Source organism: Lacerta agilis, chromosome 8 (genome assembly GCF_009819535.1).
Source record: "Lacerta agilis isolate rLacAgi1 chromosome 8, rLacAgi1.pri, whole genome shotgun sequence".
In the NCBI taxonomy this organism is placed as follows: Eukaryota; Metazoa; Chordata; class Lepidosauria; order Squamata; family Lacertidae; genus Lacerta; species Lacerta agilis.
The window spans coordinates 14,246,938-14,260,737 of record NC_046319.1 but is presented as its reverse complement, the minus strand read 5'-3'; the positions used below and the strand labels follow the sequence as shown (position 1 = coordinate 14,260,737).

At 45.8% G+C, this 13,800-nt stretch overlaps 1 protein-coding gene across 1 annotated transcript; it reads right to left on the bottom strand.

Moving 5' to 3' along the window:
• Positions 1–3,065: 3,065 nt before the first annotated feature.
• Positions 3,066–10,320, bottom strand: LOC117050937 (solute carrier family 2, facilitated glucose transporter member 5-like). Its single transcript, XM_033156900.1, has 8 exons — positions 10,140–10,320; positions 9,514–9,701; positions 8,433–8,543; positions 7,167–7,371; positions 5,452–5,480; positions 4,788–4,863; positions 4,055–4,239; positions 3,066–3,239 (listed from the first exon to the last, which is right to left on the bottom strand). The coding sequence occupies exons 1-8, from the start codon at positions 10,252–10,254 to the stop codon at positions 3,066–3,068; spliced, it is 1,083 nt and encodes a 360-aa protein (XP_033012791.1). The 5' UTR covers positions 10,255–10,320.
• Positions 10,321–13,800: the final 3,480 nt, after the last annotated feature.

Here is a 13,800-nt window from a genome sequence, read left to right as displayed (position 1 = left end):
TGAGTAGAAAATGACACCAGCCAGTCCTTATTTTCCCTTGAAAACAGGCACCAGGAAATCCAACAGCATTGCGAGATCCAATCAGGAGAACGGCGCCAGGAAGTTCCATGAGAAGCTGTTGGCAGTTGGCAGCGGAGGCGAGAGCCAATCACGGCAGGAAGGAGGCGGGGATAGAAAAGTGCTGTTCCGAGTAATGGCCCCCAGCAGTACAAAAGGAAGGTTGAAGGCTTCAATGGCACCCTGGAGCTCTGTGCATAACAGATTCCAACCACATCTGACAGCCTTGCCACTTGGTCACACAGTGTTGGAAGGTGGAGTGGAAGGCAGGGAGCCCAAATGGTAACCGGAGTCAGAGCCAATGAAAGGTAGAGCCAAACAATTTTAGAGTTGTCCCCATCTTTCTGCTCCTCCTCCTCCCTGCTGCATTCTACAAGGAGCTGACAGGCAGGGCCAACCACAGGTGTAGTGGTCTGGGATTGTGGAGGGTCAAAGACCCTTTACTATTTCTACAACAGGCGCCTTCCCTCCAGAGTCCTACAGCTGCCTGATCAGAAGCTTGCTAGCCCCTGAAAAGAAGTCTTCTCTCCCTTTGTGATCTTTGGAGCCAATCTGAGTGGAGAGAGTTGAGTTGGCCACTGAGGATTGGCTCCTAGGGTCACTCTGGAGTTCTGCATGCCCCAAAGCTGAGCGTTTAGGAGCACTCAGAACACAAGGCGCTTTGGTTCCGAGAGAACAATGCATTGCAAGTGCTGTTATGCACAATGGAACCTCAAAGAAAACAAAACTGAAGTCACTCCGGAAAGAAGGCATCGGAGCGCTCCAAATCGTTTGCCCATTTTTGTGTACAGAAAGTGGTAGATCTAGCTGAAAAGCAGCACACGAAGATCTGAACTGACGCATCGTTTGCCCATGGACGCGCACAGAAAATAGTGTATATAGCTGAATGGCAACACACAAAGATCTGCATTGATAGTTGCAATGCATCTATTATTATTATTATTATTATTATTATTATTATTATTATTATTACTGTGCAACTAAAAAATTACTGCATAATATTAGGAAGTTGTATAATCTTAGAAGGGGGCGAGGCTGTGACAATTAAGAAGGGGCCCTGAACTTCTCAGTTTTCCACTACGCTACTGGTGCCAATACCCCTCGACCAGTAGCAAGAAAGAAAGCAGGAAGGTGGGGGCTGGCTGAGCGCAGACTGAAATTGTTGGGACAGTGCCCCACCCTCCCTGTAACTGGGCAGCCACCACTGTGGTCAATGTCCATCTCAGCAATCAGGATCATAGGCTGAGGGGTGTGTGGCTACACTTGGCAAATCTAGACTTCAATTGGGATTTGAACCCGGGACCACCTTTTGTTCTTCTCTGCTACCCAGGCTTTTGATGCCCTATGTTCAAACCCAGATCTCCTACAGACCAAATTTCAATGACGCTTGTTCCCGTGGTGCAACTCCAGCCTTGCAAATCAGCTTACTAAAAGGTGAAGGTGGCCACACAAACCTTTTAGCTAGCAAGCCTGCCCATAAATGCTAATCATTTTAAGGTATCTGGTTCACCCAAAGAATGAAAAAGAAAAATAGAGAAGGAATCCTATTTATATTGGATCAGGTCTGGTCACCTGGAGTCGAACCTTTGTTACCAGAGACGAGTGGGTATGTACAAGCTTTTTATTGAGTTCCGTCTGTCTTGGCAATATGACGAACCAGTGGAGTGCTAGAGATGCTGGGAGCACCAGTGGAACCAATCTGGTACTCCTACCCACTGCATTGCCACAGCCCCATGCCCACCTCTGTCCAGGCAACCCACAACAATGCCAGGGACAGGCAGGCAGCTCTGACCCACCATGCTGTGTTGGAAAACATAGTGACATAACACACTGAAGATACATAGACAGTAAAAGGAGGAGGTTGCAGGATGTTGTAAAAGATCTGAGATCACAGAACTGTAAAGTTGGAAGGGACCACAAGGATAATCAAGTCCAGTGTTTCCCAAACTTGGGTCTCCAACTGTTCTGGGACTACACTTCCCATCATCCCTGACCACTGGTCCTGCTAGCTAATGGGAGAGGGCTGATAGGAGCTGTAGTCCCAAAACAGCTAGAGACCCAAATTTGGGAAGCCCTGATCTAGTCCAACCAATATGCAGCTGTCCCATACGGGGATCGATCCTGCAACCTTGGCATTAACAGCACTATGTTCTAACCAACTGAGCTATCCAGGCTGATGTCCATGGAGAAGTGCAAAGGAATTTGCAGGCGCTGATAGATGAATCTGCAGCCTTCTTCTTCCTCAAGCGCCTGCCTGTGATGTTACCCTTGTTCTCCTGATAAGAGCCAGTGTGTTGTAGTGGTTAAGAGCGGTAGACTCGTAATCTGGTGAACCGGGTTCGCGTCTCTGCTCCTCCACATGCAGCTGCTGGGTGACCTTGGGCTAGTCACACTTCTTTGAAGTCTCTCAGCCCCACTCACCTCACGGAGTGTTTGTTGTGGGGGAGGAAGGGAAAGGAGAATGTTAGCCGCTTTGAGACTCCTTCGGGTGGTGATAAGGCGGGATATCAAATCCAAACTCTTCTTCTTGCCTGGTTATCTAACTGCAATCTCTGCTTGTGAACGTGACTTGATTTCTGTGTGTGTGTGTGCAAATGCCTCTGTGTGATTTATAGGCCTGGGGACTCCCACTTTACACCAAGCAAAGCTGTCTCAAACAGCACAACGGGTGTGGTGAATTGAAGGAAACCGACCACAATGCAGTCCCCATTGCAAGCGGTCGTGATTTTGTGGACATTTCACACATTTGGCTCTGGACTGATTGTGCTCGCCCTTCGTAATTTAATAAAGAAACAACATTTGTGGTAGAACAATAGAAAAGTGCACACAGGGAAGGGGGAAACAGCCTGGGTTGTTCTTCCATTCTGAAAGGAAAACCGCCGTATGTGTTAACAGAGATGAGACAACTGAAGGACAGCATGAAGGGGGTCTGTTTGGACCGTTGTATCTTAAAAAATAACAATTAAACACAGCATCGACGCCTTCTGAGTCTCTAACTATCTGAGTTTCTATCCCAAGGTGGGATCTATCTGTTCCTTATTCTCCTTGGCTTGGAGATCCATGGACTGGCGGATTTCAAGAAAGGTCATGCCTCCGGTTTCCGGAACCATCGCGGAAATATAAATAAAGGTCACCATGCAGAGAGGCCAAAGGATCAGGAGACTGTAAGGCCCAGTGAGCGGCTGGAGTTGGAAAGACAAAAGGGGGAGGGAACAGGGGGAGGTAAGCAGGGGTTGACCAATGTGTCCTGGCGGACTCCTCATTTTTCCAGTCTCCATTTCAGCTCTGGGCATTTCTGCCACAGTTTGTGAGTTGTAACCGAGCATGCAAAGAGGAAATCTGCATGTGTTGCTCCCCACTGCTGACCCCCTCTTTCACAGGGGTGCCACCCCACCCAGAACAGACACGTGGACCTGACACCCGGACCGTGGAAGCGCCCACCCATAGGGATTCTGTCCTTCTAGGGTTCAGTTTCCATTCAATGACGCCTGCATGGTGTCCGGATGCCGATTCAGGACCTCCAGGAAAGGTCGTTTCGTCGAACACGCAAAAGTGGAACGGCCAGAGTCCTCAGTTCAGGAACTTCACCTGGCCTACCAATTGCAGGGGCTTGTTGTCCTGCCCTTTAGGGTGCAGGGTGAGGTGAGGTTCAAGCCGGGCAGAAGGCAAGGTGGGACCAGGTTCCAGCCATCAGCAAACGTGAAGGCTGTGCTCTGGGGAGCAACTGAGAAACGTGAAGGCTGTGCTCTGGGGAGCAACTGAGCTCAGAAGCTGCTCGAGCAAGGAGCAAGCTGGAGCTGAGCTCTTTTAAACAGCAACAGATGCAACCTGATTCCCTGAATTCTCCCAGCATTCCCACATCATTTCCTACCATTGGGGCGGAGCTGGTGTGTTTGCAGGAAATATCTAGATACCATTTGTGGCTCGACGAAATGTGTTTTTATTGCCGTTTTGTTTATTTATTTCCCGCTAAAAGGGACCCGGGAGAACCACTCACCTCTAGCCTAAGGAAGATCCCCACAGCAAAACAGCGGCTGACCCAGTTCACTAGTCCGCCCAACGTGAAGGCTGTGGCCCGCGATGACTGAAGGAACATCTCGAGAGTGACCAAGTAGGTGATTATAGCTGGGAGGACAGAATGAAGTGGGTATTGAATTTGGCTCCCTCCTCCCAGAGTGATTTAACAGTCACACCCTCTTCCCAGGGAACTCTGGGAATTGTGGCTCTGCGAAGGGAACAGGGGGTCTCCTAACCACTCCACAGTTCCCAGAATTCTTTGGGGGGAAAGCCATGACCGTTTAAAGTGATACGAAACTTCTTTCAACGTACAGTACAGATAGGGCCCTCCAGATATTTGGAGCTATAACTCCCTTCCAGTGCTGGATCTATGTCTTTTCCATCTTAATTAATTAAATTTGCATATTGCCCTTCATCCAAAGGTCACAACACAAAAATACAACATGAGAACGCAAAACACGTAATAAAACAAAAACAAACCGATAACTCCCCTCCCTCCCCATAAAAAACCACATTTAAAAGACCATAGGTTGTTTAATCAGCCAAAGGCCTGGTCAAAGAGAGATGTTTTTGCTTGGCACCTAAAGATATGTAACGAAGGTGCCAGGCGAGTCTCCCCAGGGAGAGCATTCCACAAATGGGGAGCCACCACAAAAAAGGCCCATGTTCTTCACCCACCTCAAATAAGTTTTGTGTGTCACCTGAGCACTTACCTGGCCCAAGCAGGTATCCAGTGAGCATGATAATGACGAAAACGAAGCTCAAGTAAATCGCCCATGGGTGCATGTTCTGTTGGAGAAAGAGAGTTGTGCATGAGCGAGGTTGCCTCTCGTTTTAAAGCAGGGGTGGGGAATCACCATACCCTTTGACTTGCACGATACAGTATAGGCATCTTTGTACACACATATAACTCCTTGAACTCCTATGCAATATTCAGAGCAGGGTGCATTTTGCCTCCATTTGCGAATTGCTATGGAAAGCACAGATTGGTTAGATTTCCCTTTGAAAGCAAACCAAATTGTGTTTTCTCCCCCACCCATAGCTGAAGCCTGCCCTAGGACCTTATTATTTATTGAATTTATATCCTGCCCTTCCTCTCGGAGGATCCTAGGGCAGCCAACAGAGCCACGATTTTATTAAAATGCAAAATCAGAGTGCCAGTGTCTTTTAGTGGTTAGAGTGAAATCCTGGGGACCTGGGAGACCAGGGTTCAAATCCCCCAATAGACCATGAAGCTTGCTGGGTGAACTTGGACGAAGTCACTGCCTCTCAAGCCTAGTCTATGGGGGGGGGAGAAGCAGGTACCCCACCTGGAGCTCCTTGGAGAAAAAAGGTGGCATATAAATGCAATAATGAAAATAAAATCAAGCTTAGTACAAAATCATCGTGGAAAACAGGGATGAAATCTCAAAGGAGAGATAAAGAGAGGGGCCAGAGACATCAGTAACACAGCCCACACTTATGGTAAAGGTAAAGGTAAAGGGACCCCTGACTATCAGGTCCAGTCGCAGACGACTCTGGGGTTGCGGTGATCATCTCGCTTTACTGGCCGAGGGAGCCAGTGTACAGCTTCCAGGTCATGTGGCCAGCATGACTAAGCCGCGTCTGGCGAACCAGAGCAGCACACAGAAACGCTGTTTATCTTCCCACCAGAGCAGTACCTATTTATTTCCATGAGACACACCTATATTTTAAAGGGGGGAAACCAAAAAAAAATATTTTTCTGGTTTTCCTCCTCTAAAGGCTGGGAGGGGGCACTGGAGCGGGAGCAGAGGAGGCAGCAGCAGCCCCACTGCTTCCCCCAGCAACCTCCGCGCTGCCCACTGATCCCAAAAGTAGGCTTTGCCCTGGGAAGGGACGGGTCTCTCCTTCCCAGCTCAACATACAGCCATCCAAGGCAGAGCCTGATCACTGTGCAGGGAGCAGGGAAGGATGGGTGGATCCCTCCATCCCTGCTCCCTGTGCAGAGATCAGAGGGGAAGCCTGATGCTGTGTGCGACTCTCACTCAAGCAAAGCAAGAGCTGCATGCAGCATTTTACCGGCTCTCCCTCCGCTCCATGAGACGCACCAACATTTTCCCTCACTTTTTAGGAGGGAAAAAGTGCGTCTCGTGGAGTGAAAAATACGGTACTTTCACTTTGAGGTGCTTTCGAACTGCTAGGTTGGCAGGAGCAGGGACAGAGCAACAGGAGCTCACCCTGTCACGGGGATTTGAACCTCCAACCTCCTGATCGGCAAGCCCTAGGCTCTGTGGTTCGGAAAGCTATGTCCCCACTTGTGGAAGGATGTGCAGACCCAGAATTAGCCTCCACATTCACTTACAGACTCTCTGTTAAAACCGTGTTCATGGAGGACAATCTTATTCGGCTGTGAGTGATCGCCAAAGAAGAAGAAGTAGCATGTACCCCCATTTTACTGTATTATCCACAGCATTTATAAGTTGAAGTGGGAGAGTGGATATGTTCTGCATTTTTGACGTGGAAAATAAAATCATGCCAAACAGAATGAAATCTGCCCTAACTTTTTTGACCTCAGTCTATGTGCCGGTTTTTATAGTAGGACTGATTCTCACAAACCACTTTAAAAACAGCTGAAACAGTCATAAAAGTTGTTAAGAGGTTAATTAAATAATAATAATAATCTAATAACAGTTTCAGTTAGAAACATCTCTTTCAAGAATCGTGGGGTTGTTGTCATTGATTGATTTATTACCCAGCTTGCAATCTCAAAAAATTAGCTGCGTCCTAAAAATACACACCACAAGGGTCAAAAGCCAAGGCAAAGAGGTACATCTTCAGCAGTTGCCAGAAGCTTTATAAAGAAGGTACCAGAAACACTTCTGAGGGGAGTTCCACAACTTAAGGGCCACCGTAGAGAAAGCTCTCTCCTCAGCCGCCACTACCACCACCCTGCGGCTCTGAGGGCGGAGGAATTACCAAGAGCGCCCCGCTTCTGAAATCTCAGAATCAAAGAGGATTCTGGGAAGGAGGAGGTCTCTCAGGTATTGAGGGCCTGAGTTGTTTATGGTGAAGGCCAGGTTAGAATGCCTATAATTAATTATCACCATCATCATCATCATCATCATCATCACAATAATAATATTTAGAATTATAATAATGTCCTAAACAAAGCAGAATAGCTAATTTTAATGAGCAACTTTCAGCTCTGCATTCTGCCGGTCGCGATTTACTCACCTGAAGTTCGAGGGTCAAGGTTAGCAGGACACAGGCAACGCTACAGATCAGAAACCCCAGAAGCAGGAGAAACCTCCGTCCCAAAGCGTCAATGGCAGACATCTAGGGTTCCCAGGAAACCGTTCATTAGGCTAGTGTTCGCATAACGAGCTGACAATTTCCATTATTTCCTAAGGGAACATTTTAAATCCAAGATCTCCCCACTCCCTCTCTCCATGGTTTCTGCCCGAAAATAGCTGTTGCTGACCAGCAAACCACAAACAAGTAAGGAACTGGGCAGTCTTCCTCAAGACAAATTTCCTAAATGCATGCAAATACCTGTGTGTATTTATTTAACAAAAAAATTATATCCTACTTGATTGACATGAAGCCTCTTAGTTCGCAGGAAATATTAAAAATTATCAATAAAAACATGTATTTTTTTTAAACCAAAACATTATTAAAATCAATGGGAGAAAAAGAAATAAAACTAAACTAACTGTGGCCTAAACCAATTTTGTTTTAAGTGGGTGCTGAAAAGAGGACAGCAAAGGTATCTATCTGCCTGATGTCAATAGCATAGGTGCTGCCATGCTAAGAGACCAATTTCTTACAAGTGTTTATACAAAATAAAATAAGAAATTCCTTCCAGCAGCACCTTAGAGACCAACTAAGTTTGTTCTTGGTATGAGCTTTCTTGTGCATGCACACTTCTTCAGAAGCTCATACCAAGAACAAACTTAGTTGGTCTCTAAGGTGCTACTGGAAGGAATTTCTTATTTTATTTTGTTTTGACTATGGCAGACGAACACGGCCACCTACCTGTAATTACAAGTGTTCATAGTTTATTTAAGAAAATTTGCATATTGCTTGACTGTTAGGGAAGCTAAGCGGCTTACAAGGAATATAAAAATATAAATAAAAAGAGTTTTAAAAAATCACCGAAAGATCAAACTTTTTGCAATAAGGAAAGTTATGGAGGAATGTAAAGAAAAGTTGCTTCAATGTGACCTTATCTAAACCCCCCTTGTCAACAAGGCAGAGTGAATAGATAAATAGCCAACGTCATGTAACCTCGCTCTCTTTAAGTGGTAGGGAGGGGAAAACTATAGGCCAAATGTATGCAGGTCTATGAGTTTGGAGATTTGAAAGGGAAGGAGAGAGGGAGGGGATGGCTGGCTCACCAGTATGGCGGCCACGACCAACAGCCAGCACGTCACACTCATATTCATATAAATGAGATGGCTCTCTTTGCTTAGAAGCGACCTGTAGATTTTCTCTGCGTAGAAGTAGCACTGCAAGCAGATCACAGCAAACAAAGACATCAGCTGCGGAAGAAGCTGCCGGCTACCGGGAATTTTCGGGAAAGAGGAAAAACCACAATGAAATCAAATAGAAACCACCCCAAACAACCCTTCATTGATGAGAGGTGCCTTTAATGTATTTTAGAATCATAAAGCCAAAGAATTGGAAGGGAGCCCAATGGTCATCTGGTCTAACCTCCTGCAATGAAGGAATCGCGGCTAACAAACCCATGGCAAGTGGCCATCCAAACTCTGTTTCAACGCCTCCAATGAAGGAGGATATTTATTTATTTATGCATTCTATTCTAGGCAATACACCCACATTTAATTTCAACCTTCCCTCAGAGGTGTAAAGATAAAGGCCTCAGAGGTATACATGGTAACAAAATAAAAATCGGTTAAAACGACAAAACTGGAATTCAGTTAAAATGCCTGGCTAAAAAACAGCAACACAGGGTTGACTCATGTGACATGAGGCAATGCCCCCCCCCCCCGTCAGCCTGTGAATGCTGATTGTAGAGCAAAACTTCCCAGAGGATGTTTTTCTGACAAACATAAGTGAAATTCTTCAATGGTTCGAGAGGAGCTTGAAGAAATATATTCCTGAACCATTAAAGAATATCAGTTCTCTCCTGGAGATTATCTGGCTTCCCTGAAATTTGCCAATTTTGGCCACAACTGTGGGTCCAGCTTTACTATATCATTTCTCTGCTGAAGGACGTAAACGCCTCAGTCCTCTTTCCTTCTGGTCTTCCTTTCCTTAGCCCTTTCCTTCCTTCATTCACCAGATGAAAAAAATAGGGGATTCCCCCCCCCCCATTACAGGAGCCAAAGAGTTTCACCAATGTCATGTGACCCTCAGGCACTTTCTGGGAAGGGAACATGCCCCCTCCCGGCAGAGAAAGGTTCCCCATCCCTTCTCCCACAGCTCCTGAGCCACTTGGAACGTTGGCTTCCTCACCCCAAGTATGCCAGAAAATTGCTGGCCCCCCAACAAGATGACGACGGTGATGACTTGGCGACGGAGATTATGGCTTTTTAGAAGTGAAATTATCGTCATGTCCTTTTCTTGCATTTCATACTTCGCCTCCTTTTGGAGCTCCTCGATCTCATTTTCCATGTCAACATTGTTCCTGAGCATTGTCAAGGCTGGGTGGAGAGAAAGAGAGAGAGAGAGAGAGAGAGAGAGAGAGAGAGAATCTGAGGAAGAAACTTCAAGCACTACACACAGTCCAGACTAGAGCGTAAACACTACATACCCTCCAACATTTCTCCGATGAAAATAGGGGCACCCTACCATACCCTCCAATATTTATTTGATGGTTAATAGGGATGTCCTATGGGAAAGTGGGACATTCCAGGGTCAAATCAGAAACTGGGACAGCTTCTGTAATCCCGGGACTGGAAAATAGGGACACCTGGAGGGTCTGACATCAGTCACAGCCCAAGCAAACTTTGGTGGGCGGGAGGGGCAAACACCCCCCTGTCTATCCCGATATCACTTCCCAGCTCCTCGCAGCCTTACCTGGAGACACCAGAAATTTGGCTGGGGGGCCTCCTGCGTACAAAGCTACAAGGCCAGCCTACCTCTCCTTGCTTTTGCTTCGTTCTTCATCTGAATAAACAGGTAGCGAGGACTTTCAGGGCACAGGAGCAGGAGCGGGATGTTGAAGAAAGCAACTATCCCAGTCAGGCTCAGCATCAGTGGCAGACCTAAGAAAACGAGACAAGTGAATAAGTCACAACAAGGTATGTTTACAAAGTGAAGCATGGCGTGGAGGCAGTGGAGAGGGGAGCACTTTTCTGCCCCTCTTCTAACACTAGGACCAAGACACATCCTGCAAAACTGAATGCAGGGCAGAGGGGGGGGGGGAAAGAAGGGGCCGACCACAGGAAGAGCTGAACTGTGGAACTCACTGCCACAAGAGGCCAGGGTGGCCACCAACCTAGATGGCTTTAAAAGAGGATGGGACAAACTTGTGGAGGAAAGGGCTATCGATGGCAACGGGCCTGCTCCGGAAGGCTCTTGTTAATGTTATTTTTTTCTTTTCAATTATGTTATATTAAGTTTCAACATTTTAAACATATACAATCAAAACACAATCTCATATTTTCTCTTTATTTTTTTGACCTCCCAACACGTTTCCCATGGAGTTGTGATTTCTCCACTTCTGCTGCACCCTATCTTCTATATTATAATCTAATTACTTCTATTGCTCGTTGCTCACATCCCGCTCATGAGTTCATCATACTATAATATTTCTCTAAGCAGTCCAAAAAAAGACATCCAATTTTCCATAAAACGATCATTGTGAGATTCTTTTAATTTTGCTGTTAATTTTGCCAGTTCTGCATAGTCCATTATCTCACTAATTCATTCTTCTTTGGTGGAAACTTCTTCCTTCCTTCCATTTCTGCACATAAAGCTGTTGTCATTACATACACAAACAACTTTAACATTTTCTTTGGGATTTATGCCCATAATCCCTCGCAGAAATAAGCTTCTGGCTTCTTTTTTGGTATACTCATTTTAACAAATCATTCTAAAACATATAAGAAGGTTCCTAACAATTGCTGAAAGTGTAAACAAGATAGATGAATTTTATATATCTATATGTGGTGGACTTGCAAGAAAGCAAGGGTATTTGGGGAAATGATACATGATGAGATTAAAAAGATGTTTAAAATTGGCTCTTCATAATTATGAAGTGGGATGCCATGCCTGGTTTGCCTACATGTCATACCATAGGATGTAAAAAGGTAAAGGACCCCTGGACCGTTAAGCCCAGTCAAAGGCGACTATGGGGTTGCAGTGCTCATCTCGCTTTCAGGCCAAGGAAGACAGCGTTTGTCCACAGACAGCTTTCTGGGTCATGTGGCCAGCATGACTAAGCCGCTTCTGGCGCAGCGGAACACCGTGACGCAAACCAGCGCGCACAGAAATGCCATTTACCTTCCCGCCACAGTGGTACCTATTTATCTACTTGCAGAGGCATACTTTTGAACTGCTAGGTTGGCAGAAGCTGGGACAGAGCAACGGGAGCTCACCCCATCACACGGATTCGAACAGCCGACCTTCTGATTGGCAGGTCCAAGAGGCTCCGTGGTTTAGACCACAGCGCCACCCACATCCCTAACCCCGCCCTCTTTTCTCCAACTTACGTTTCTTGTTCCCAAGGATGTTGGGACTGCTGATGACCTGAGCTAAGAGGATACCCACGTTGACGAACAGTGTGGACATCACCGTGAAGGCCCCCCTGAATCTTACGGGGGCCAGCTCTCCAACATATAACGGGATCATAGTGGAAAACAAGCCTGGTTAAATGATAATCAAAGGGTCACAGGCACAACTGGCAGAGGGACCTCTTCCATGGTGTTACTTCATTGTTTATGGCATACGGCTGCAACCACTATTAATCCTGCTCTGAACAGACTAATGCACACAACTAACTCTGTTAATTTCAGTGGGTTTGCTCTGAGTAGAACTTTGCTGGTCCCAGCCGTTCTGCTTCCCACCACTAGATCTCAGGGCCCAGCCACACTTTCCCTTAAGTCCACACCTCTTTTTCTATTTGGCCTGGGACTGCATGTTCCCACCTGGGATTTTTCCCTTTAATTTTACTTGGGGAAAGACCCCAGAAAACCCCATGTTATCCCATTCATTCTTCCTATAATCAATATAATTGGGATAGCCTGGTCAGTAGAGCACAAATCTTAATCTCAGAGTGGTTGGTTTGAGCCCCACATTGGGCGAAAGATTCCTGCATTGCAGGGGGTTGGACCAGATGACCCTCGGGGTTCTACAATTCTATGACTCCATGATTGTATAGCCTGCTTCTCATGTTGTCTCCACCTTCAGCTCCGCCCACCCATGGCAGGGAGTAAGAGAATCAGGAAACCAGGAAACCAGATTAATCAGACAATCATTTGACATACGTAAAAGGAAATATGTATTATTGAATTCTTATTATTAAAGACAGAATATATATAAAGTTGTGATTGGAGCCACCACAAACGAGCGGCAACACACACAAATTTTGCACCTATATCACTTGATCATCCTTTTTTTTTTTGTAGGAGCGCTAAACAGCGGGAAAGTAAAATAAATAAATAAAAAATGATGTACAGCAAGAAAACGAGAAGTGCGCTGGTCAAAGCTGGAGAGACAAATGGAAAAACAATTATCCTGCAGGGAACCAGGCAGAGGGCCTTCTCGGTAGTGGTGCCCGCCCACCCGTCAGATGTCAAAGAAATAAACAACTACAGTACCTGACTTTTAGAAGGCATATGAAGGCAACCCTGTTTAGGGAAGTTTTTAATGTTTGATGTTTTATTGTGTTTTTAACATTCTGTTGGAAGCCGCCCAGTGGGGTATAAATAAAATAATAATAATAATAATAATAATAATAATAATAATAATAATAATAATAGATGGGAGCAGACTGCCCTCCAGCTCCCAGGAAAGCTTAAAAGCTCCTTTTGCACCAGATACTCCCAGTGCAGAAAGAGCTTTTCAGCTCTCCGTCTTGTTTAGATCTTGTTGCAAGATCTGATGCCAGCACCCCAGAGCCCAAGAGAGAGACCAGTAAGCAAGGCGGGGAGCTCAAAAGCTCTCTGCCCTGCTTGGAAAGTAAGGATGGCTGCATGGGGCTGGTTCCAAGGGGGTGGTTTGAGTATATGTGTTTTTGTGTATATGTGTCATCCCCAGAACATCACCCCTGTGCAAGATGCAATTGTGCTGTATAACGACAACACCTAAAAACTTTAAAATCTGAGATCGTCAACTAAGTATTATGGAAAGATATATTATTAATTGCCTGCCTAAGTCTGGCAAGATAGAAAAATTCTCAGCAGGCGTTTAAAAGTTGAAACAAAATCCCTTATTGAAGAAATATTTAAAGTGGTATGATACTACTTTAAACGTACATTGCAAATGGGACCCAACTCAGCCCTAAGTTAGTCACGCCTATTGTTTTCAGGGGGTCTACTCTGAGTAGGATTAACAATGTGCACGGCTCCGTAACTTTTTACTGCTGATAAGCAACCTAGGCATCTGGGTTCAGGAGCCAAAGCTTCCAACCACAGACATGGGTTCAAGGCAGCTTTCTGCTTTTGTTTGGCTTGGGTTTTTTAAAAGGCAATTCAAAGACTACATGTGGGGCGGTTTCTTTTTTCACCTGAACACATCCCAACGAGGAAGCGAGCAAAAATGCCAAAGTCGTGGAATTTTCCTGCATTGGAAGCACCC

What these genes read in the sequence shown, in the direction of transcription:
- LOC117050937 (XM_033156900.1), bottom strand. Translation starts at nt 10,254, where the DNA reads ATGCTGAGCCTGACTGGGATAGTTGCTTTCTTCAACATCCCGCTCCTG. An exon ending in CGAAGCAAAAGCAAGGAGAG is followed by an intron (nt 9,702 to 10,139) that starts GTAGGCTGGCCT and finishes CTCTCCACCCAG; the next exon opens with CCTTGACAATGCTCAGGAAC. An exon ending in AATTTTCTGGCATACTTGGG is followed by an intron (nt 8,544 to 9,513) that starts GTGAGGAAGCCA and finishes ATCTGCTTGCAG; the next exon opens with TGCTACTTCTACGCAGAGAA.